Source organism: Trichosurus vulpecula, chromosome 3 (genome assembly GCF_011100635.1).
Source record: "Trichosurus vulpecula isolate mTriVul1 chromosome 3, mTriVul1.pri, whole genome shotgun sequence".
NCBI classification, from domain to species: Eukaryota; Metazoa; Chordata; class Mammalia; order Diprotodontia; family Phalangeridae; genus Trichosurus; species Trichosurus vulpecula.
The window spans coordinates 81,546,196-81,572,777 of NC_050575.1; the positions used below are offsets into that span (position 1 = coordinate 81,546,196).

At 37.0% G+C, this 26,582-nt stretch overlaps 1 protein-coding gene across 1 annotated transcript; it reads right to left on the reverse strand.

The window, feature by feature from the left end:
• Positions 1 to 1,547: 1,547 nt before the first annotated feature.
• PANK3 (pantothenate kinase 3) lies at positions 1,548 to 24,198 on the reverse strand. The gene is made up of 7 exons (XM_036752949.1): positions 23,756 to 24,198; positions 16,803 to 17,155; positions 13,344 to 13,597; positions 10,942 to 11,118; positions 10,287 to 10,410; positions 8,427 to 8,552; positions 1,548 to 7,945 (listed from the first exon to the last, which is right to left on the reverse strand). Exons 1-7 carry the CDS (start codon positions 23,781 to 23,783, stop codon positions 7,895 to 7,897), a joined length of 1,113 nt encoding a protein of 370 aa, XP_036608844.1. The 5' UTR covers positions 23,784 to 24,198; the 3' UTR covers positions 1,548 to 7,894.
• Between the last annotated feature and the right edge of the window lie 2,384 nt (positions 24,199 to 26,582).

Consider the following 26,582-nt stretch of genomic DNA (forward strand, 5'->3'; position numbering starts at 1 on the left):
TGTGTGTGTATACAATTAAAAAAATGCTCTTAAGCTCATTTCTTCTACTACAAGTCTGGGGGTTACATGGATAGATTTCTGCCTCAAAAATCTGTTCACTTTATAGACAAACACCTGCAGTCCCTGTATTTTTTTTTTTTTTTTTACAAATAGAGTAAAAACTGTTGAGACAAACTAGGGAGTCACCTTTCTTCCCCATTCCCACCATTAAATTATAGGCAATAGCAAAAGCAATGGGACAGGTAAAAAGCCCTTCTAAGCATACAGAAAGGAACTGTTGTAACTTAACTTTTCAGTTGATTTTGGTTCCAGAAACATTTTAACGATGTGCCTGCTCAGTAAAGAAATGTCCTAAATTTAGGAAAAGAATCAATATAAATGGAAACTACACAGCTTGCTTCTAAAATTAAACAGCTGATGCCAAAGGATCCAATACAAACTCTGTCAAGTTAGAACACAAAGGTGTATATCTCTTTAAATATTCACTTTAGTATTTATGTTCATTCCTTCAAACATAACCTCAGTTCTAGTCAGACCACAATAAAACAAAAAGGTCAAATATCTAGTTTCATTACTAATATTAAAAATTATACTGCATGTACTTATACTACATATACAGTTCTAAGAAAGCTATTTTATGTATCTTAAAAAGTAAGGTAGGGATGGATGGACTATTGCATTAGGTGTTAACTACCCTTTTGAAGGCCATAGATTAATTACATACCCATGAAGTGAAAATCCAATTCCTAACTCATTTTCAAGTTCAGATTTTCTTCCACTGAAACCTATCTACCATTCAAGGAAAAAAAAAAAGATATAGCTGTGAATGGCAGGCTGTACTCCTTTATCCCCATCTCTGACACCAGCCACAAATGTATCAGTCTTTTGTCCCCAGGACATTAACAAGGCTTTCAAGTCATAGTGTGTGGTCATCTAAGCTTGTTCTCAAATTGTGATTCTTAAGGCTAAGTTTCATACATAGAGGGACTGTAATTTTATATATGCTTCTAGTTCACTCTCTCCCCTATCCCCTCATTTACAGGTGAGAAACTAAGGCTGAGAAGTTGCGACCTCACCCAAGTCACCAAGCAGTAAAGTGGCATTTAGCATCTGAATGAACCCCAATCCTCAGGCTCCAAATCCTACACTCTTTCCAGTATATCACTGTTCTGACTTTTTAATCTACATTAATAAGTTTTGTAATCTGTAGAAACTTATTTCAAGTATGTGAGAGCGGTAAAATGAGGTCTCATATTTAAAGAGAAAAATTATCACATGGTATCATATTTATCAGAAAGCTACAGAATTAGTCTCAAGTTTCACCCACTGGACAGAAGTTTTAGGATATTACTATTTTTAATTTCTCTTGGGGAAAATATAGTAAAGCTATTTCTATTTAAGTTATTAACTTAGCAACACAAAGCAAGGAATTATTTCTCTATAATTCATCAAGGTAAAGACACAATTGTGAACTTAGATATACACATCCATTGTCATCCTACGTAGGGTGCAAAAAATACATAAAATAAACAATTACGGAAAAGATACACAGTAAATATGGAAAGAATTTTATTAAGAAGATTAAAAGCATGGTTTCTAATGTTCATACAGAGCAGCAACAAAAACAGGAAAATCAATTATTTAAAAAGTATGTAGGGCAGGATGAGGCTGGCTGAACGGCAATACAATACCAGTAAGAAAACGAAACCCAGGCATCACTCATGCAAACTAGCAATTAAGGAAAATCCAGAATAGTATGGGAATGTTTTAGGATGGGAATGTTTACAGTAAAGGTCACCACGAGAATTAAAGAAACTGTACATGTTGATGAAAAACACACAAGATCAAAAATAATAAATTAGGCAATTTACAAGTAATGTTTTATCGTTTACATTGCTGTATAACTTAGTAAGTTTATTAGGAATAAAATTTATAGTCCATCATATATTTTTTACATCACAGATTCAGTGTCAGAACAGTAAACAAAATTCAGGTCTAAGTACAATGCAATAGAATAAGGCAATTTAAAACTTAAATGGCTTTTATGGATAAAGTGAATCTCCAAATAAAAAATCTGATGTTTATAAAACTAGCTATTCTCTCTAAGGGATACCATAATTCTATTTTTAGAATGATTTGGTCAGTAAAAGGGCAACAAGTTATTTGAGTTTAAGAAGTGGGTGTTTTAATGTTTTCATCTATAGCTTAATTTATACATCCAAGCACAGAATATATACAGATGATGAAATTATGCACACATCCCTAAAATATTAATTCCACCAAAATACTGGGAGGAAGAAGGGAGAGAACAGCACATACATTTCTGGTCTTTGGAATGATTTTCACTTTCTAAACATTAATTGGAAATACACAGAGCCTCTCAAAAGACAGAAGGCTACAATTTTCCTAAGGTGGAGACTTCAGATTAATATTTATCATTCCAGGTAAAATTCTTAAGTGAAAAGTATTAAATGACTGCAGTATGTGCATCACTTTTTATTCCCACAATTTTCTGTAAGACAACACAATTAGTAAAAGCCTAGATTGAACTATTGAGGATGCTAGTGATAATCACTTTTAAAAGATGAACCAGGACTTCAAGCAAGGCAAAATAAGAAAGATATAAAAATCAGTATCATAGCCAATATTCAATAATTGCATTCTAGTTGTATACAGCAAAAAAAAAACAAAAACAAAAAGAACTTTTTTTGCAAACTTCTTTATGAGCAAATGGAAAAATATTTTTTGTTGCTTAAAAACAAAAAAAACAAACCTAAAAATTAAAGTTCAAATGAATGGAAGACAGAAATAAAGAAAATTGATTACCAACGAAATAGACTAACTATAAATTCTTTTTAAGATTTTGCTCAACACCTCATTCTGCTTCTAACACATTCAGCACTGGCTGTGATTTTTGAAGTTACTAGTGGTATCTCACTGCTACATTTGTTTAATCCTATTATGAACTGAAGGGGAACATCTGCTATTTTTCCATTACGTTATTTTCAAATAACTGAAAATTAAAAAGCGGAAATTCTAAAATTAAAGATATGCAACTTATGATATTAATATATGTTAATATTTGCAAGTTAGCCATTTTGTCCTTTGTAAACTTTCTTACGGATCAAGTGTTTGATATGAGATGTACAAGTACCTGAGTCCCCCAATACCTGCCTTCTGTTACAGTGAAGATGCAAAGTGCTAAAAAGAAAAATCAGAAATGGGTTTCTGGCAATCACTGGAAGATCGTGTTTGTATTTATAATGATCTGTACTCAAGAATTTAAGCTGAAAATTTTCCTTTTGTATAATACAAATATGGCATTTCAGAATAATGCTCATATGATTTTCAGTTTATATTAAAAATCTAAAGGTAAATGCTTTTTTTCAAGCTTCAGCCATTTTAAATTCTACTAGAGTCAGATATAGCCAAAACATGGTTTTGTCACTAAGCCTGCCTTAAGAGTTCTAATTTAAAAAAATAAACTCTTGACTGGTAATATGTTACTGGAAACAACTTTTCAAGCATACTTTTACAGTATAGCTGCTAACTTAACCAAATACATATCAACTTAAGACTGTTACTTTATACAGTTTCTCCACTTAGTAAAAACATTAAACAGCTTTCAAAGTTGAGAATTTTAGTTATGATAAAGTTATCAGTTTGATATAGAAACAAAAATTTAGTACCTATTGACACTGGCAAATAGAATTATATGTGTGACATGAATTTGTAATTAGCTTCACAAATTCATTGCATATATATATAAATTTTGTTTATAATGTGGAGGAAAAAAGAAGAAATTATTTATTTTAAACATAACTTACTTCTGCTTTAGGATCCTGATGATGCACTTTCACAAATAAACATAGAATTAAGAGTTTGAAGAAACTTTAGAGACCTTCTAGTCTAACCTCCCCCTCATTTTTCATATGAGGAAAACTGAGGCCTGTTGAGGTGAAATAGTTAGGATAATGATGGTATTATTTACAGAACACCACAACACAGCTTCACTGAATGTAAACAATAAGATACTACACCAAATTAAGTTCACTTCAATGTTAAAAAATTTCATTTTTTTTAAGTTAAAATTACTCAATTTAGGCTAAATATTTCAAAGAGAAAGACATTCAGTAACTTTTAAGTCTCTACTAAATATATACTAGGTTCATTATAAACTACTATCATAGCAAACCATTTCCTCAAATGAAAAATAAACTACATAGAGTACACAGTCCCTAAGTTCATTTTGATGATAGGGTCTTAAGAAATAAAGCTACTTAAAAAACCAAAGTGACAACTTTTTTGATGTTGAAAAGGGCTTTTTAAGTAGACTTGATATGTAAATAGGAACATTTCATTGACACTTTGCTGGGCAGGCCATTTTACAAAATGGTCAAAAAAACATTTAGTAATACCAGAAAAGGCAAAGCCTTTTTACCATTTTCCTTCATGAACCAAATGGTGAGTAAAAGCACAAATACGACCAAAACAAACACTCATTTTTCAGTTCACTGTTCTTTATACATGGCTTTTAGTGGAGAAAGGGGTTTTATTACCAAAATACATTCACAAGTGCAATATCTAAAATGCATAAAGTGCTCAAAAGAAAAAAAAAATACAAAGTGTGTAGTCAATTCTTTGTAGCTAAAAAACAAAAACTTTCTCCCAAGAGAAGCTCAGTGGTTATAATGAGCATTTCAAAACTACTGCCTAGCTAGGTCTTCAAGCCCAGAATGCAAACACACAAAAAAGGGGACACAGCAAGGGACCATTCTTTTAATCCAACAATCCCATGGATAAAGAAATGAAAATCTTGTCATTTTCTTGGTCCATTATATTGCTTATAGAGATGGAATAAGCATTCCAACTATTGGTACTCCCAATACAAGCTATCAAACTTGCATTAGTGAAGGCAAAAAGTTCACGAAATCTTTATAGATTCTGATATTTGGCAAGTAATTTATGTCTGTTCAAGGATTTGTAGATGTTCTATTGATTAAGGGCAGTGAAGTTTTTATTGCCTAAGCTAAAAGTAAACAAGTCTCTAATGCTCTCTAAATCAGTAGGGTCAGCAGGTCTATTAATACTTTGCCACAAGTAAATTGATTAGTTCTGAAAAGAAACCTTGTTCCTTTATTCAGAAAAAAGGCTACCCCTTCCCCTCAACCCACCTTTTGAGTAATTCTGAGGTTGCTATGCTCCTTCAATTTCAGAGTATATCCCATTTATTTTCTTAGGAGTAAAAATTAAGTTATTAAGTAGAAGACAACAGTTGTTTGAACAAGGTAGTAGAGACAACAAATAAATCAAGGACTCAATAGGAAATTACTCCTTTGGTGCCTGAAGTTGGCTTCTGACAATACCATAAAGGTGAAAGAATTTAAGGCACTGAAACTGCCAAATCAACCTAGTGAAGGAATTACAATTTTTAGGAATTATTGAGAAAAATGTGCCCTGACAGGTATTTTGCCATTTAAAAAGCTAACTTTTATATGAGTTACTTCAATAATTCTAATAGTAACCGGGAAATGGATATTAAGAGTGATGTAGAATATTTATTAGGAACATCCAGAAGTACTAAAGGCCAAAAAGAGAGAATTTCAACATTTAATGAGAAGTAGGTTTGCATATATTCTTCCCTCTCAAGTGGGTTTTCCTTGAGAAAGCCCCTATTCAGGAAACTTCATGTTCACTTTAAGTTATTTCTCAAGCAGGCAGCTTCAAGGACTGCAATAACTGAGCTTAGAGTTAAGCTCATTTACCATGCTTACAGGGAATTTAAAGATTATCAAGTATAATCTTAATAGCTTTTGTGGCAATTGCATTTTCCTTATGCTCCTGGAGAAATAAGATAAATATTGGAAAAACAGAGTGATAGTAACCAGATTTTTTGATTACTACATCCTTCTTTGGTTGTAGATGATTTCACCATTAACAAAAGACCAAAATTCAGGATGTACCACAGTTCTAACACACATATTAGGACAGCATCCACACTATTTTTAAATGAAAATTTTCACTTGGAGTTTGAGAGAAAAATCAACATCTGTCACTTTTTTCATTTAGACACCTGCTCCCTGATAGCTACTAATACAAAAACCGCAGCACCTTTGACTACAGATTAAATGAAATTAAACCCAAACTGGAAGTCTTCAAAATAATGAAATCATGAAAATATGGCTGAAATATGAAATAGCTATAATAGGAAAAATGAAGTGGGATGTTATCATTTTGGGTTTTAAAACTGCTAAGATCTGAAGTTTGTTCAGTTTAAAATGAATTGGATTCTTTCTTTCAAATGACATTCCCACTACTCCCAACTTCCCTCACAATTCCAAGGTTCAGAAATTCATGCCTTTATAGAAAGAATATCTTATGATCAACAAACAGGGTCTGATAAACATTTGAGCATGGTATCTGAAGGATACATGATGGAGAAATGTTTATATAGCACATCATAGCCTACTGAAGAACATAATAGAAAGTCTTCTCTACTGAGTACATACTGAGTTATGCAGTGGTTTTATACAGACACATAATACTTCTCTTCATGTAATGAGTACCACCACGGTGTATATCAAGAGGTGGTTAATATTCTGAGCCTTCCAAATTCTAAAAATCTCATGAACACCTGTGCTATAGCACTGAGCTACTTTGATAATGTTACTTTGAAAGCAAAAACCTGAAAAACTCCACCAATTTAACAAAAACAATGACTCCAAAATAGCAGGTAAATTCCAAGGCCAACAAGTTTTACAAACAATGGAATTATAATGCTTTTATTGCCAGAATGTACAAAACACTGATCCTTTTATGACTCTGCAATACTGCCTCTGAATCCCATGAAGCTTCAAAATAACTAAATCTTCCAGTTTAACAAAACACTAAAGGTTAAGCAAGGTATTTTTTTTTCACATAATAGAATAAAAAGTTTTTTGCCTTGTAGGTTCAGACATTATAAAAATGGGTGACTGAGCTCTGGTCTGAAAGGAATAAAGCAGAGGGAATAGTGACGCACTTTGATCTTATACCATTTTATCTGTCTACTGTCCTTATTAAAAAGGTCACCAATCAAGACATCAAATCACAAAATTTTAGATATCATATCTTTAAATGTATTAAGCATAATGATCTTTGACTCCATGAACAGTGCTCTACTGCATCAACTAACTGAAACTAGAGTAGTTTTACAAAATATATTGTCAGAGCTTAAGGTGCTACGTACCTGCACTTTCAGAAATCACTATTTATTTTAATTACATTGTGGTATTTGAAAATACCTTGAATTCTACTGGGGATCTCTTGAAAACTATAGAAACATACTTTAAGAAAATGCATCAGAAAAGCTCCAATGGTTCTCAATGCCTGAAATTTTATATCATCATGAAAAAATGGAATCTCTCAATGACACTTCGGTTCATGTGAATTTTTAATATAGGGTGTGAAAAGTAGCCAAAAGATGGGTAAAAGAGACTCTTGTAACATACATTCGGAATGAATTATTTTCATAAACTAAATATCTGAGGACTTCAAGATTTTTATTTGAGCATACAGTATTGTAATGCTGACTACTTAAAAATAAATGAAAATATTTTTGAGAAGCTCAATCAGAGGTTGTATTGCATTAAAAGGATTTAATACTGTCTATATACAGAGAAGAGAAAGACCAAAATCCCTAAAGCATTTCAACTGGAAATGCTTTATGTTACCAAGATCTCACTTTAATATGGCAACATTCAGCAGCTTACCATTTTGACATTTAAAAATGAACAGCAACATTGCTGTTTTCCCCCTTGTCCTTTGGTTCCCATCAATTTAAATAATGCAATAATAATCCTTCTGATTTTCAGTTCCACTTGGATGGCATTACTGACATAGTGATTTCAATGCTTTAGCTGAAATTTGGCAGCCCCAGGAGAGCACCAACTGCTCCAAAGTATCCCTGTAGAAATAGCATTTTAAAAAATATTAGTGCCCATAACAGTAAACACTTTTCAAAACAGTGAGGGTATTATTTATCAAGGAAAAGTAAATGGGACAATTCCCAACATCACATCTAATTCTGGTTAAAAAATGATTTGACTTCCAATAGAAAGAAATAACCCATGTATAACAAATTGACAGTCTATTTGTAGCAGCAGAATAATCAAAGAAAGGCCTCTTAGTATGCTGCATGAATCCTTTGTGTAGGATTTACACAAAGACCTGAATGAGAATCACGCAGGGTGAGAAGGCATACGGGACTGGATTCCACTGATACATGGAAAAGCCACACTGATGAATTTCTAAATGAATAAAGAAGTATGTAAATTTTTTAAAAATTATGTTCTTACAACTTTCCTAAGAGGAAAAAAAGCTATCTTGTTGGAAATTTACAACAGGCTCTCAAATAAGGAAGGGAAGCTGACAATCTCACAACATACCTCATGTTCTAGAAACAATGCCTTCAACTGGCCTTTGGACCAATAATCCAATGCATATGCCAAAAGTTTCATTGATAGGGTATTGACACGTAGAAAGTTTCCAACAAAGACAACTCTATTTATTTTCTAAGGAAAAAAAAGACAAGAGGTTACTTGGAAAAAGCATTATAACATCTGTCATAGACAAAAACATGCTTCTATGATCCTTACGCAAAATGTATGTAGCTGAATAATCCATTTTAAGAACAGACACCAAATTATAGGTGAAATTCCCTTTAACAAATTTGCAAAGTGCTTTGGTGATATGGTACTTTTGAGATTAAGTTGTTTCCATGTACATAAATTTAGAGCTGAAATGGATCTTAAAGATAAAGTAATCAAATCCTCTCATTTTATAGATGAGAAACAATGAAGACTAATGTTTAAATGAACCATCTGAGGTCACACAAAGAAGTAAATGGCATACACAAGATTTGAACCCAGGTCCTGACTTAAAAATTTGGTGCTCTTTTCAACTGCACCCCCATTAGAAATGGCTAAATAAGGTCTGCTTTGCAAAATAACTATACATTTGGATGCTGCAATAAGTATGTTGGCACTTAGTGAAAAAGAAAGGGGGGGAGATGACAGCTACACTGAAATCTAGATAATTACTTAAAGAGTAAGAATTTGTTAGTGTGTAAAACTACATGCACTAACTACTACACTTAGGGGAGACTTTCTATCACATCAACAAGAATTCTGTCACCAAAAAGTGCATACCAGGTTCAACAAAAGTAACTGGTCTGCCATCATAACCAACCAACTTTCTAATTACTAATTCAGGTTTTCAGGTACTTTCAGCACTTTTCAGAACGATGACAGCAAGGAAAACACACTTTAATAACTGGAAAACCAGTTTGTTACTCTAAACAAATATAAAGGCAGACCTGGGCTGGTCACTGAGGTTCTTGACCTACAGGACTGAGAAACCATTAAGCACTTTTGTGTAAAGAATTGAGCTAGAATGTCACGCTAAAGACAGAAAACAAAAATATTTCCTGCACCTAAGACACTTATACTGATTCCATATTAATACATTGGTATTGGGGAAAATATTCAGAGACAAAATTTACATTGTGTGTTAAAGTCTACTTCATAAAAAGACACCTTTATATATGAAGTACTGAGGGGCACAGGGAAGCCAGACTCCTTTAGCACATTCAAACTACAATTTAATTTACCTAAACTATAAATTTACCCTGATCCTTCCCAGAAATAACCTGTGTGTTAAATGAAGTACATCTGTAACATTTGTTTATGGATCTGAAATAATGAAGGCCAACACTGCAAATCAAATACTACCCACCATTAAAAATTAAACCATTCAATTTTTATTCGAAGAGCAAATCTCAATGCCTTCATAGCCCTGTACAATGCTGCTTGATCCATATGCAACAAGGCAGCACTGTAAAGAAGCCGAAGACAATAAGAAATCTTCCAGATGCTCAGCCAATTTTAATACAAACAATAAAATGTCCCAAATCATTGAGACCATAAAAAGGAAAATGAATTAGTTATTAGAAAAAGGACACCATTCATTAGAGCTCAGCTTCTAACTAAACAGTAAGATTTAAGGCTTTCTGAAAAGGTTCTGTAATATGTTTCCAAATTAAAAAAGGAAAATATAAATACTTCTTTAAACTAAGGCCTTATTTGTCTGCCAACTAAGCTACGGTGACAAAAAGTAGGCAAAATATATTAATCTCTGGGTTTTAATGGAACTAAAATAATTTTTAAAAATTCCTCAAATATTTTTTAAAACTTTACAGTCATACAGTTTTCATTCAGCATTTTTCATCTAATTGAGAGCAAACTCACCTCATTAACAGCACACATCCTTGCTATAGAACCAATGTTATTGGTGATAGTAACTAAAGTAGCTCTTGCTAGATCTTCTTTACTAACGGATTCTCTCTTCTCCTTATAGATCATGTTCCCAAAGCTACAGGGAGGGAAGGAAGATGAAGAAGAGGATAGAAGAGGAGAGGTGAAGTCCATTGTAAATAAGGCAACCTGTTATTACATAAGAACTTCTCATAGACATGGAAACAGAGCTTTTTTCTCACAGATTTAAAAAATCATCTACGGTTGATCTTAACACAAATCATAAAACTACTGACACAGAATATTCCAAGTAAAAATTATACCTATAAGAGTCACTATACAAATTAGAATACTACTCATTCTTGGAAGGAATAGGTTATCAAACACTACTTACTTGTAGAACTTTTATAAAACATTAGAATCTTGGAAAATTTCCTGCTCTTGAAACATCCAAATAGGGAAATATTTTGATTCATTTTGCAAAATTACTGTTGTGCAATGTTAGGTAATTTTTAGCTGGCCCCTTAAACTCAAGTTAATGTACCAGTTTTATCTACATAAAATTCTATTCTTCTAATTGTTTGCTATATATTTAATTCATTTGCAAAAATAAAATAAACTTTGCGAATGATTCAAGAATGTAACTTACCTAGATGCTACAGCCCACCCTGGCAAGCCAAATCTTTCATAATCTCCTCCATAAATATCACGGACCAATTTATCAGCATGGGTGCTATCACCTTTGGAAGCCATTTCAAGAGCTTCTTCAAAACTTTCACAGCCAGTGAGTAAACTGCATAAGCCCAGAAATGTGCCACCTCCCAGGCTAAACAAAAGAGAGAAAAAAAACTTCATGAGAGTTCTATTATATCCTTTCTCCAGGGTCACAAATTCTCTTCTCAAAAGCTGAGATACTGAAAAATTCTTTTAAGAAAAACCTTTGTGGCCTCTCCCCCAGAGTTCTGGGTTTCTTCCAGAACCTCCATTTTAAAAAGGATATCCAGGTCACTCATTTCTTCATATTCCTCCCCTCTCCTGACTCCCCAGTTGCTCAACCATACTCCTCCCTTGACCAGGTACCTTACCTGGCCCCTTTCGGTTTCCTTTTGTGCTATCTTCCCCCTTTAGGATATAAGTGCCTTGAGGGTCGGGGTTATCTTTCTTTCTGCCTGTATTTGTATTCCCAGTGATTTTCACAGTACCAGGCATATAGCAAGCACTTAATAAATGTTTGTTGCCCTATTTTCTTGATGTGCTTAAAAACCCAAATCCTATGTGGTTTTCAAATGAATGGTCTGTGAAAGGGAGTCTGCTTAATACTTTTTAAATCCAGAAACCACCCAACTTGACCTGGGTTAGCAATGCCTTAGCAAAGGTATTATAAGTTTTCTTATATTAAGTTATGACACCTGGGAGGACCATCTTGGAAAATGGGTCTGGAGGAGGAACTGAAGTAACTGTTATCTTGCAGGAAAATATACGTAGGCTCATAAATTTAGAGCTCAGACTCGAGTCTAAAAAAATTCAGTTAACACTACTTGCACATGTAAATAAGGGGATAAAGAAAAGAACTTCTACATACTGGGGAAAATGTTATTGTAGCTGCAATTTCTAAATAAAGCTAAATGCATCCTAATCAATTTTGTACCAAATGGCTGCTGATTCCACATCTTTTTTGTCGTGAATATTAAAATAAGTTCACAGTGTTTGCTGCTTTGCTGACAGAAATTTCCTGGGTTCCACTATACCTTTTCAGGGTTATGTCTAAGGACAGTTCAAAGTTTAGAGAGGTCTAAAAAAAGGTGACACTGGCACATTTCTCATCACTGTCAATGCGGAGTTGGAAGAAGGACACACAAGACTGAGAACCAATGTGTAATTTTTTGTTTCATGGGTTGCTATAGCTAAGGCAGTTGGCTATCACCAACTGGAAGGCCTACTCGCATACAAAGCTTGTCCAGGATGGCAGAATCTGCCAGTCCTTGTACTACATTAGCATAGATTTCTAGAAACAACAAAACAAAGCACTGAAGATGGACTATTCCATACTCAAGTAGGCACAGGAAAAGTCATTAATCAGAGTCCCTAATTTGAAAGTCATTCCTAGAGAAAAACCCAGACTTTAGATTTTTCTAGTATAACTTATCACTGATTCGCTGTTATATTTTATTGACTTAACTTCCCTGTGTTTTAGTTTCCCCAGTGATAAATGGATGCAACATATACCTTGCCCTCTCAACAATAATGAGAATGTGGGGAGAGTTCCGATTGCTAGAGAAGTTAAGCAACAAGGAAATGAGTTTCTTGTTCTTAAATCAGAGGTAATACCCACAAATACTGTGGGGAGGTTCTACAAATTTATTCCCAATAAACACTTTTTTTGTGAAAATATAAAATAACTTATGGTATAATCAATACAGCATTAAAACTTCAATCCTGGGGCAGCTAGGTGTTGCAGTGAGTAGGGCACCGACCCTGGAGTCAGGTGGACCTGAGTTCAAATCCGGCCTCAGACACTTGACAAACTTAATAGCTGTGTGACCTTGGGCAAGTCATTTCACCCCAATTGCCCTGCCTTCCCCCTTCCAAAAAAACAAACAAAAAAAACAAACTTCAATCTTTAAGTATGACACTAAAATTGATGGAGCAGACCATAAGGAACCATCTTTAAGGGTTTGAGGCAAGTGAAAAGCTCATTCATACTTTAAAAAAAGTATGCATGTATGTACAAAAACTCATGAATGAAAATACCCTGCACAAAACCTTTTTATTTTCCGTTACATACCAATGTGGCTTTCATTGTTATAAAAATGTAAGTTGCCTTCCTGGCAGGGTATTACCTATTTATAAAGAAATTTGTTATTTCCACTGATGGAAATCTACAGAGGACAATATTGCTACACCTTCGCTTCTTTCCAGAGTAACTCTTCAACAGACTAGAAATAAGCAGTGAATAACAGAAAAAGGAAATAAGTTCCTTTAGAATATATACCTTGCATAATGTTGATTTAATAATTTATTTGTACATTCACAAGACTGAACGATTATTACCTGGTTCCAGTAACTCGCTTATAGTTGTCTTTGGAATGGACAGCTAAAATACTAACTCCAGAACCAATGTTCACGACCAGTAGTGGATATGGGTCATCTAAGTTAAAAGGCATCTTTTGGCATCTTTCAGGTTCTGAGGCATTGCTAAAATAATAGCATTCTGCCTGCCCATTAAAACTGACAGAATCTATATATAGCAAGCCCTTTACAAGGCAGTCAAGTTCATCCAGTTTGTGCAGCTGGAGGTTTCCAATCTGTTTTTTAAAAAAAGAACACATCACCAGCCATTTAAAAAACAAAATATAGCAACCGTTCGAGTAAGCTTAATACTATTTTTTTAGACTTTACATGATTCTGGTTGTCTGTTCAAAAAGCTTGTACAACACTAGCTGTTTTCAACACTTGGAACAAAACTGCCATTTATAAGCACTCTGCAGAACTTAAAGGGTATAGTGGAAAAGGTGATGGACTGCATGCGACTTTAAACAAGTCACTTAACCTTTCTAGGACTCAGTTTCACCCCCTATAAAATGAGATCTGGAGCAGATGACCTCTGAGGTTCTTTCTAGTTGCTAAATTTATGTTACTATGGTCTCTTACCAAAATTTCATTAGCTTTTATTAAGCCTTGTTTCAGAATTTCCAAGTCACCCCATTTAAAAACCTTAATAATGTGAATCTTATGTCCCATTCCACTTCACTTTCTGACCTTTATTTCCAATTTTGACTTCTAGCATCCTATCAGCATGCTACTCCTCTGGTAGGCTCTACTGCATTAGAAATGCTCTAGAAAATACCTTAAATGAAAGGCACTGTATCGGAGGGTTCCCCCCCCGAATATCATTCAACATGCTTACTCATCCACATCTCAAGATACACCGTAATTTAGGAAAGATGTGATGTTCACATAGTCATTTCAGGACATACATCAAACGGAGGGCGATCACTTACTGTCTGCTTGAACATCTCAGGCATTAGATTCCTAAAATATTTGGGTCCCCTCAACCTCTTTATGAGAAAATAAAACATTTAAACTGAAATACCAATTAGATCAAGAAATGTAACAGGTGTCATTTTATGGTCTTGACACTGGATATAAAATTGTCATGTAGTTATACAATAAAAGAAGTGTTCCTTCTCTAATAATTTTTAGCTGAAGAAAATGTCAATGATGAAGGATTCCATCACCTAAAAAATGTCAATTCTGTAATATTTTTTGAGTGTTTTGTAACCTAAAAGGCATCAGTGGATTCCAATGAGTAAGTGTTCAAGAACACCAGGCAAATGCAATAAAATGTCCCTACCTAAGTTGGCCAAACTCAAAATAAAATAAACTATACAACCAACTACTTGTCAAATTGCATGTTAGATCTCTAGGTTGACTCAAAATTACAAGTTGAATAGTTTTGGCATGCTAACATCATCTTCTTACTTTTAAAAACAGCAGTTATTTCCAAAAGCTAAGAAATTTAAATGTCATTAAGTCAACCAGCATTTGTACAGGTACTTACAATGTGCCAAGCATGGTGTTAAGCACTGGGATACAAAGAAAGGCAAAAACATAGTTCCTACTGTCTCAAGGGACTCACATTCTAACTGAGGGAAGCCAATATACAAATAATTTTGTGTGTGTGTGTGTGTGTGTGTGTGTGTGTGTGTGTGTGTGTGTATGGAAGACAGTATGAAGAGAAAAAGCAGTTGGGGCAGATAGGAAAGGCCTCCTATAGAACGTGGGATTTGAGTTGAGTGCTAAAGGAAGTCAGGAAAACCAGGAACTAGAAGTGAGAAGAGAGAACATGCCAATAATGGACAATAGCCAGTGTCAAAGGCAGAGTGACATGTGAGGAACAGTAAGTAGGCCAGTGTAGCTGATTCAAAGAGTGTGTAGAGGAAAGTAAATCATAAGATGACCAAAAAAGTGAGGAAGAGGCTAGTTTGTAAATGGCTTTAAATGCTACACAGAAAATTTTATATTTGATCTTGGAAGTAGCAAGAAGCCACTGGAGTTTATTGAGTAGGGGAGGTGGAATTATAACATGATCATATCCATCTTTTATAAAAATCAATTTGACAGCTGAATGGAAGATGCATTGGGGAGAGACTTAGAGTCAGGAAAACCAATTAGAAGGCTACTGCAATAGCCTAGGCGTAAGGTGATAAGGATGGTGGACATGTAAGTAGAAAGAAAGGGGTATATATATATGAGAAAGTATGAAGGTCAAAATCTGATTGACTGGACATGTAGGGTGAGTGCAAATGATAAGCTGTGGATGACACTAAAGTCTAGGTGACCAGGCAGATGGTGGTACCCTTGACAGTAGGAAGAAAATTGTGAAGAGGGAAAGAGTTTAGACAGAAAGATAATGATTTTGGTTTTACAGAGACTTTCCATTCACAATACATTAGTAAAGAAGTAAATTTCACATTTGGCAAACTATTAAAAATTTTCAGTGATGTTTTCCCCCCTTGGGAAAAAAAAAAGAAGTGAAGTTCACATTTATTCTGCATATAAATATACTAAAATATGTACATGCTATCTCCAACAGAATGCAAACCTCCTTAAGAGTAGAGATTAATTTTTTTGTCCTTAGAACAAAGGGCAGATAAGAGGCACTTAATAAATGCTTGTTGATTAGTGCATGTGATGACATGTAAATAAAATAGCATTTTATATAAAAATGTGTAAATATAATACATAAATAATAAACACAGTAAATATAAATGTGTAAATAAATTTTTTTAAGCTTTTTACAGAATCAGAAAATCGTAGACTTACAAAAAAAAACTTCAAAGGTCATCTAGTCCAACCTCCCATCAAATGGAACATCTGAGGAACCACAGTTACTATCAACTCTTCCAATATTTATTTTAACAGAGGGGACAATCTAGGATAATCAGTAACAGCATCCAACCTCCTGGGGGATAATAGTAAGGAAACAGACCTGGAACCTGCTGAATGGCAAAGAAATTCATCCAAGCTTTCAGGACAGGAGGCATGGGCCCAAGAGAAGTTTGACAGGGTGATGGCCTCCCACTCCTCAAGTTATCTGTACAGCACTAACTGGGAATGGATTACAAGAGAGAATTCAAGGACAATTTTAATGTAGCCTGATAGGTCTTTGAAGATTTCCCACCTTAAACAGGCCTTTAAAAACACATTAGAAGATCCTTTATGATGCAAGTGTTGGGGCAGAGGACTATAACAAATGTAATAAGCAGTTATATCAAGTTTCAAATGAGTTTGGAATCCTGTTCTTGGAAAAGTGATTTTAATCATGAACATTGATATCCAAATCTGTACAATAATATATTATACAGATGTTCTACTCTCTTAAATCCAGACATTCTCTCAGTACACACTAGCTTAATAATGGAGATCAGACATACACTATAGGTAAGGTAGCCTGATATTAAAGCAAGAATTAGTTAGACTTGTAATAATTTTTCAACAGTTACCTACCATGCGAAAATCTTTTTCAAACTTGTAAGCACCACCTCCAGTAGCACATAGCACCGTGTGTAATGTTGAGAAATTTTTATCTCTCCCCATTTGGATAAAAGTAGGCAGGTCATGGGTTGGAAATCTGATAAAGTGCAAGTTCCCCCTTCGCCCAAAGAGTGTCAAATCTTTCAGTTCAAGATGAACATCCCTAACTCCGGTCAACCCATAGGCTACATTAGAAGTCAGATATTTCCGGATACTTTTCAAACTTTCAACTTCTTCTTGCTCCTCCTCTGCTGTAATATCAATGGGTTCAAAATATGCAAGTTTCACAAGAGTGCCTCCTATGTCCATGCCAAACCATGGGAAAGCTGTGAATATAAAAAATGACAGAAATCAACATTGATTTTTGAGAAACCAAAAATCATATTAGCCAGCCACAACATCCACCTTGTTTTGGAGATTAGGTCCCCGTCTTGGTCTTATCCAGGACAGAAGTACAGCAGCCACTCACAGACTTGCCCCCAATGAAGCTCAAAACTCCTGATCTTGAGCAATCCACCAGGGTTAGCCTCCCTGGTCAATCTCTCAGGGATCGCAGGCCACCACACCTGTCAACCACCTATGTTGAAATACTATTTTCCCAGCAAACTAGTCTAACTTTTTTTTTTCCCCAAATTAAATGACTCTAGAGTTGGAAGGAATATTAGAAATCAACTAGAATCCAATTCCCTCACATTGCAGATGAGTAAAAGAGGCCCAAAGAAGCTAAAACTTTTACATAAGGTCTGAGAGTAGTCAGTGGAAGAGAAGAACCCAGTCTTACTGTCACTTTAGTGCTATTTCCCTAAACAATGCTGCTGAATAAATTATGTTTTTTGTTACATTTCTTTTCACCTAATGGAATCTGATTTAGCAAATTCAGTTTTCTATCACAAGGCTGTTCAAGTCCACTTAAGCACTGTGCTGGGAAGTCAAGAAGGACTCAGACCTTAAATAGGAAAGCTGATGCAGATCATCTTTAAGGGTCCTTCCAACTATAAAATTCAATTACACAATGCGAGTTGTCTAACTTTTATTTAATATGGACATGGGATATTATGTACCTTTCCTCCCAAGGTTTTTGAAAATTAGTATTATATATACCTAGCTATAAACTATAAATCTGATTGTTAGTTTGCAAATACAACAGAAATATGTTTTCCACAAATTCTTTAGTATTTTAGGATACCCTTTTCCTTATGTCTGATTAAAATACCTAACAATTTCTATGGAAAATTTATTAAGGAGAATTCTCCTTAATTATTATTCCACAACTCTACCTTTTTTTTTTTTTTAGCCTTTCCTAAGAATACCTTCACGTACGTTTCGCTTGCTTGAAACACACACTTTCGTTAATTTTGAGGAGGGAGATAGAGAACATATAATTCAATGAGGGATTCTAAACTTCTCCACTTTCAAAACCTGCACACTGACTAAAATTAGTAAATTATTTCAAAAAGGGGGGCAGGTGAGCTAAGGACTTCAAAAGCTGACATGCAAGGTTCTATTCACAAATGAAAATAAGATACACATATATTGTCCCTATTCGACTGTAAAGAAATCTTTATCATATGGTAACAAGTTTTACTACTATCCCAGACCAGTATAAACAGAAGAAGGGCATTAGGGGAAAGGAATAAATATTCAAATAACACCTGCTATGTGTCTGCACTGTGCTAAGCCTTTTAAAAATGTCTCATTTGATTCTTACAACAACTTTGTGAAGTAGGTGCTATTATTCCTGTTTTACAGTTGAAGAAACTAAGGCAGACAGAGGTTAAGTGACTCGCTCAGGATCAAACAACAAGTGTCAAAGGCTGTATCTGAATTTGGGTCCTTCTTGACTCAAGACACACAGCTCTCTCCACTTAAACAACAAAAAACATAAATTGCCTGTTTTGTTTAACTGACTACATACAGCTCAAAACTCAAATAAGTAGCAGAAGTAATTTACATATGAAAATCCCTTGGTTAAACGTTATACCAGGAGCACAGCTTTAAATAAAGCTGTAAGATCAAATAAAGATTTAAAAACAAAATTTTATTTTCCAACCAAAACAAACCTATTATTTATAAATTGTAGGCACTGATTGGTATTTAAAAATCCCAAATTACGGCTTCAAAATATTAATCCTATGGGGTTTTCCCCACTTCATTTAAAAAAATTTAGATAAATCAGAAGTACCACTCAGTAAAACTAATAATTACAAGGGGAAACTCCACACTAAATATGGTTCCTTGGATAAACATACTTCAGTGGGATAGCAAGGGAGGCAATTCTATTTATCCAACAAAGCAAGAAACACTTTGTAAGAATTTTTCCAATCTGTTGAGTAAATATGAAATTAGGGCAGTTTCCCTGGGTATTGAACAAAGAGGCCATTCTGGTACTGCATAACCACGATAGGTACTTCCATGGCTTCAAGTTCTTGAAGGGTTGTGAGAAAAACCCTCTCTATACAATCAGTGTTACTTGAAAGGGTGGTGAATTGGGGCTGGGGGGGTGTTATTAATCTGATAAAATATTATCTTTCTGAAACTCAACATTGAATGAATTGATAAAAAAAAATCTGATCTGAAATCTTTTAAACTCTAAGCCTCTGCGTTGATACAAAAATATATACCCCAAATCCTAAGTATCACTCTGCAGGCAACTTAGAAAGGTCTATGAGTTTGGAGTTCATGCCTCCTCTCTCCTGCCTGAAACCTTTGGACAAGATTTATAAATACCAAACCACCCTACACCAAAGTGAAAACCCCAATTAGCACCATATATATAGCTTTATTATTCTCAAAAGCTACATATAAGCATTTGTTAACACTTGAAAGAACCTCATGGCATAGGAAGTTATTTCTAGTTTGTAAATGAAGAAACACCTTTACTGTTTTTGAAAGCATGCAGGAAAACCCAAGATTAACTCAATTTTTGACCCCCAGGTCATAATACCACTTAATTCCAAAGTACACACTGATGATCCTGGTTGTAGGAATGATTAGTATACTGAATTCTGTAGGGGAAAAAAAAAAAGCTTGTTCATGATTTCACACTGTCATATGAATATTAATATTCCATGAAATTTTTTTCAGGCAAAGGCTGATGTGCTAGGAAAGCCCTAGGCATAAGTGGAGGGGAAATTGTGTTTACACTGAGAAAAATCTCAAAACCGAACTGTCCCTCTGCAAATTTAGGAGCATGACAACTAGGTTTGCAAAATCACTTAAATTTGTTCTAGCTACCTAAAAAAAGAACAGTACCCATAAATTAAACATATTCTGTAAAGAGCACTTTATAAAAAAGTGCATTCAATCCATCTACTCATTTTCATTCAATTTAGAACACCACCCAAATCAAACACCAAACTAAATTTGGAAGGTCTGTTGAATTGTCATACACTGAGCTTATACCTGAAAAGGAGGACACTGCCATTCTAAAACATAAAGCCTACGACTGATCTCAGAACAATTCTGAGAGGCCATATGAATGTCTCTGGGTCACACATAATTACAGATCTGAAAAGGTATGTACAAATCATTAAATCCAATCTGTAAGTTTTACAGATAAGGAAACTGAGAAATGAAGTTATCTCCCTAAAGTCAGAGAACTCTTGAGGTAAATCAAGTTCTAAGCTCCAGACTCCTGCCAGTCTATCACTCTTGTTACAGCAGTCTGTGTGGCTGGCTTATTTCTTAATCAAGGATTAACTTTTAAAATATGAAGTCTTTACTATACTACTCTAAATTTTTAAGTGACCAATTTAATATGAAAATCAGGGAAAATACACTGCTATGAGACTTCAAAATGTAACGAGGTCTACTCCTCTCTAATAGGAATCATGATGTACTGTACTCCCAGAAAAAGTGGTACCCACTTTTTGCCCAGAAATCCGTTAACATCAACACAAAAGGACTACTGGAATTCAAGCTAAAATTGTGGAACCCATTTACCAATGGATAGCGCTACCACTTAAGGAAGCATGGGAGAACAGCTGGACAGGGAGGAAAAAGACACAAATCTAGAATCAGACCTACTTCTGGGAGTCTGATTATAGACCACAAGTTATCAAATTCAAGATTCCCAATTCCCAAAATAGGAACATATCTATATTCACCTTACCTAGAGTGTAAGAAACAAATTGCAAATACTTGCAACATGGAACAATATAGCCTAAGAACTAAGCTACAACTACCCTCACCCCCCCTCCAAAACTTATAGTTCTTAGAAAATATTAAAGCACTCACAGGTGAAAAAGTCAAATGAACATGTCCAAAAGGTTAACACTACATTATAACCTGTAAACACAGATTCTGAGAACAAAATATTCAAGATGCAACAATCTAACACAACAGGGCAAAGTTTATAGTGTTTTAATCTTCTCTAGAATTTCTCTTGTTGACAACCTGTTTTGTGTTCCTCACCTGGTTCTATTCCAGTGGCCATTAGCCCTATTAGCAGCAATCCCTCCTCCCACCTTCCAATAATCAGAAGGACCTTTAAGGTACAGATTTGTTCTATGTAGGCAAAAGGAAAAACCTGGAAGTCCAATCATCTCTTTAATGATTAACAGAAGATACTGAATCACAAGGCAAGGCAGTTAATTTTAACATGGTAGGTTATACAAGTTTTACATACTGTTAAATGTTGCAAAAGGAAAAAAAAAAAGAACCCAGCACCAAAGAGCTATTTAAACACCACTGGCACTGAACAGGTTTGAGAATTTACTCTTTAGGTTAAAAGAAAAAAACAACAAAGACAAAATTATGGCGACATTTCATGAAACAGAATTAAACGACAAGATAAAAGATTTGCACCAAATTCCATACTGCAAAGTGCTTAGATAGAAAACTTTAAAAAGGAGAGTTGGGTTTATTCCTCCGAATTAAAATCAAGCTAGCTGAAAGTTCAATATATGCCAAAGGTAGGTAACAATGAGCAGTGGAAACACACTGGACTTGGAATTACGATATCTGGGTTCAAAAACCAGCTTTGATGCTTTAAGGTTATGTCATTCAATCTAAGTTTTCAGCACTATAAATCAGGTTAACAATACTTGCACAATCTACCTTATAGAGTTACAGTTTGGAAAACTGTCATTACAAACTTCAAAGTTCTCTACAAATGAGCTATTATACACACACTTCTGTGTATACATTACAAGCAAGAGAGTTGGAGTATATGTATCGGTTGAATTTATTTAAGTGAATGGCAGTCTTTTAAAAATTGAGATGAGCAGAGAAAATTTATCAGTGGATGAAAAAAATGGTTTTGGCCTGGATCTATGATTTCATTGGTATAGGAAACTTCCCCTTAAGAAATTTCCCAACAGTTGCCTGGGGCACCCAGAGGTTAAGTTACTCAACCCAGGATCAAGGAACTTAAACCCAGCTCTTCTTGACCCTGAGACCAGCTCTCTAACAACCAATTTTGTTGTCTCGAAAAAAAAAATTAATCGGTTGAAGTTTCAACCATTCAAATTAATCGCTTTTATGTAAACTCTTTGAAAAGTAGGAACTAGATATAGAGCCTATTTATCTTCATAGGATGCCAAAACCTAACATTATTATAATGAGCTAAGGTCTACAAAAGGCACGTAGCTATACATATACACATAATTAGAACAACCCTGTGACACGGAGTTTAAAAACATCATTTCCATTTACAAATAAAGAACGTGAAGCTCAAAGAAGTTAAATGACTTGCACACGGTCACATACATTAGGTGTTGGAGACTGGATTCAAATTGTGGTCTCAACTACCTAGCTTCCTCCAATATTACTGTTCCAAGTTTCCAACCTGCCCCAGACACATTTAAGTCTTCTACTTGTTATGTGGATCACAATTTATATTCTTTTTTAAAGTTACTATTAGGTTTATCAAATTGCTGTATATGTTAACTTAAATCTACTCAGCCTTTTCCAGTTTTCATTAACAATTATCTGTCCCACTTCTCCAGATCCATCAATACCCAAGGACACTTGGAACTCAATTTGTAAAATAAGAAGGGCGAGAGGGCACTCAAAATAAGGTAATCACAACAGATAAACAACAAACAAAATACAGCAGACAATACACCACGAATACGCAAGAAAAGCAAAGGGAAATCACATTTTCCTTCTTTATAATGAAGGTAAAATTGCAACTACAAGTTGTAATGGACAAGTTATGTGTATGCATTCAAAACCATATAATTAAATTGGTAAATAAAGACTAATTCCAGGAAGTCAACAAGTTATTAAGGGAAGAATGTCTCTGAAATCGTTAAAAACTGTTGTCAATCCCTGATTCTCTCCAGGTACTCCCCCCAGTCAGGCTCCAGACACATATTATTACGAATGCCAGCCACAACTTAACTCAACGTCAAAAAACATACAGATGTTATCACTACTCATGCAACTCAGGAAGGAAAGGAGTTGGCCAGTATCTTTTTCGTACTGACAGTGGACGGGGTCTCTGGGCACCTCTGCGGCCAGCTGTCATATTTGTTATTGGAGCCCGAAGACTTTCGTTCAAAGTTCTGGCTGTCCCTTAATTAAGCAAAGCAACTCTAGATTGCCCGAGACTCCTCATCTTAAAAGCGGGGGAAAAGGAATAGAGACGATAACACTGCTTGCACGGGGATAGTGAAGACGACCCTTTGTAAACTGTGAGCATCACGCTAACGTGACCGTGACCTATTTTTGTTACTGGCCGAGGGTCGCTGGTTCTCCCGGGTCCCTCGTTCAGACGCTCGGGATGAAGTTAGTTTTGGAGAGCTTTCTTACGTGGAGGGAGCTGGGGAGGGGGAGGGGAGCGGGGGGCGCTAGAAGCCCGAACTTTCCGCGGAGCCCGCGGGAGCGCAGGAAGTGGGGCAAGGAGCCCCTCCCCCCGCCCAGTGCCTTTCTTCCCCCCGCCCGCGGGGCCCCGGGAGGCGGTGGCCCGACCCGCAACTTACAGGGCTTTTTGGCATCTTTGATCTTCATGCTGCCCGCCGGGGGAGCTGGGGCAGCAGTGGCGGCGGAGGGGCCTGCTTCGGGGGGCGGCGGCGGCTCGCCCTGGGAGCTCCCTGGTCCCGAGGCGCCGGCGGCGGCGGCGCTGAAGCGCTGGCCGGGTGCTCCCCACAGCGCCGCGGGAGGCGGGCTCCGAGCGGGGCGGGGCTGCCGGCCGCCTGAGGCGATGCCCGGCCGAGTGGGCGGGTGGTTTGGGAGGGGGGAGGGTCCGCCTCTGGACCGAGACCCCTTGCAACTCCGGAGGCGCGGCTGACGCCGTGGGGTCGGAGGGCGCGATGGGGGACAGACGCCGGCGCTCGCCGCTCCGGGCCCCACCGCCGCCGCTCCAGACAAAGGGCCCCTCTCCCGGGAGCCGCCGCGCTCCGCCGCCGCCGCCGCCGCCGCGCTAAGCAGCGAGCCCGCCCAGACGGAAGGCCCACGTGACGCCCCCACTCTGTGCGCGCGAAGAGGGGCTGCTGGGGCTCGTAGTTCCCTGGACAGCGAGGCGCCGCTCCAGGACCGTGGCGCTGTATTCGGACTACAGAGCCCAAGATGCTTCACGATATATGCTCCCCGAGCTCCTTCCTACCCCCTCCCATCACCTCAGCGTCTTCCGTGAGGGCAGGGGGCGGGGCGTGAGTCACGCCAGCCAGCCGGGGGCCAATGGGGCCGAAGAGAGGGTGGGGCTGTGAGCGTGTACACAGTATATGTGTCTGTGGGGGAGGGAGGAAGAGAAGGTGTGTCCGGTGTGACTCCCCTCCCCTCGGCCCAGGGCGGGGCCTAGCACACCCCCTCCTCTGGGAGAGTAGGCTACCTCTTTTCCCCCACCCTTTGCCGGTTCTGGTGGGAGGCCCCGGATGTACTCATAGAAAGTGACAGGTGGAAGGCGTCTTTGGACAGAATCCAAACTTGTCACATTACCTATGGGGCCCAGAGAAGTTAAGCAACTTGCCCAAAGTCACACAGCCCAGCCCCGACCGAGACCGGCCTTAGAACTGAAGTCTCCAGGTTGATGTTAGCACGCTTTCCACCGGATCACGCTGGTTCGGAGGGATTGTCCGGAGCCTTCTCCAGTCGCTAAACCCTAAGACGTTTCTCACTCTCCTTCCTTTCCCCAAGTTTTGACCCGGGTCCCCTACTTCATTACCACCACCACATCTTAACCTGGTTTCTTCCTCCTGCAAGCCTTCTGCGGGTTTAGGCGCCTCCCTTCGCACCTCTCTTCCACCCGCGATATTTCTTTGAGTTTTTACTGTCGGTTACTATTTAGTGCAGGGAAATGCATTAAAAACAAAAACAGAAACATTTTAAGTTCTAAAGAATCCAGAATAGTAGAAAAAAGCACTTCGAGTTAGAATTTTAGAACGAGGATTCCAGTCTTTGCTCTGGCGGTTCCCCTTGTTTGGCAGATAAGGACCCCGAGTCCCAGGTCTTTCCTCCCAATAGTCTTCCTGGTACCAATCTTTTGGTTACTTTCTACATTTTTAGGTCTCTCAGCAATTTGTGAATAGAAAATAAAAGGGAAATGAAAGCTCATAATGAGTTATTGCCATTTTGGGGGGCAAGGGAATAACATTGGAAATTATAGGCTAACTTGCCATCTGTGACTTCTGCTTGGCAAATTTGTTCTCCACAACCACAGACAGTCCAGGCAATGTACATACCCCCATGAAGAGAGAAGGGTTCGTACCCGTATCTGCAAGCAGACCTCAGTTTATCGGGCTTTTTAAAAATAAATCATTTTCAGGGATTGCTCCAGTAAGACTGTCTGTTTGTGCTATACCCAAGACCTGGTAGAGAATTCTGCCCAAATGTTCATACACATTTTGGCTCCAATGTTGGAGACTGTTAGATTGAAAATATGGAGTGTGTCCTCAGAATCACTGTTTTGGAGTAGTTAATCCAACCGCTGGTGGGTCCCAAGACTCTTCCATTCATTGCTGTACAGTTAATTATGTTGTCCCTCTTCCTTACTTCGAACGTGTCTTTGACACAATTCTTTGAAAGCCATACATGAGTCAGTGCTGGAGGTGGAAAGAGCATCCCAAGATGCCAAGCATTTGTTTTGGCATTTATAAGCAGCCAATCGCTCTAAATCTGCCCTTGTTTTACAAGATGACAGAGGACTTAAAAACTGGTCTCCTAGGTCATTTCTTGGACCTGCTTTTGCTGCATTAGGATACACAGAGAGATTTTGGAGAGCTGTGCTAAGTGGTAGTTATGAGCTATTTTGGTCTGAGGCACTTATATACAAAGCCAAGACGCTAACTGAATCACTCAAGAGCATAGGTACTAGCAGTCATGCATTCTCTAAATATTTATTGAGTATTACATGCCAAGTTGTTGTTGTTTGTCATTTGTTTTCAAAGACGACCAGTGATATTATCATGGGTGATGTCTTGACTCTCAAGAAAATTGGATTTAATTGAGGCAGAGGTGCACAAATTCATCAGCCTCACTTTCCCTTCAGAGTCATTGAAGTCCGGAGGCAAGACAAAAGTGGAGATGACTCTCCATGGCCCAGGATGCAGTGGATAGCCTCAGGGTGTCTTCGATGTCTGACCAAGGTCAGCTGCCTTCTGATAGAAAATTGTTAATATAATGACAGAAAATTGTTAATACTAAATGTTACTTGCCACTCCCTTAAAGGATCCTTGTAATTTCAGTAATGTCCTACCCTTAAGGTATTTACTCTTGAATGGGTTGAACTGAACCATAATCTAAGTACCCCTCACCCAGAGATTTTCACCTTGTAAAGGAACTGTGTTGGTAAGAAAAATGGGCTCCTTAGCA

Bases quoted from the DNA above. Each gene is read 5' to 3' on its own strand.
- PANK3 (XM_036752949.1), bottom strand. From the start codon at position 23,783: ATGAAGATCAAAGATGCCAAAAAGCCCT. The intron at 13,598-16,802 runs GTAGGTAACTGT...TTTAAAAAACAG, and splicing joins TTGAAAAAGATTTTCGCATG to ATTGGAAACCTCCAGCTGCA. The intron at 11,119-13,343 runs GTAATAATCGTT...TCTTTTGTTTAG, and splicing joins AAGCGAGTTACTGGAACCAG to CCTGGGAGGTGGCACATTTC.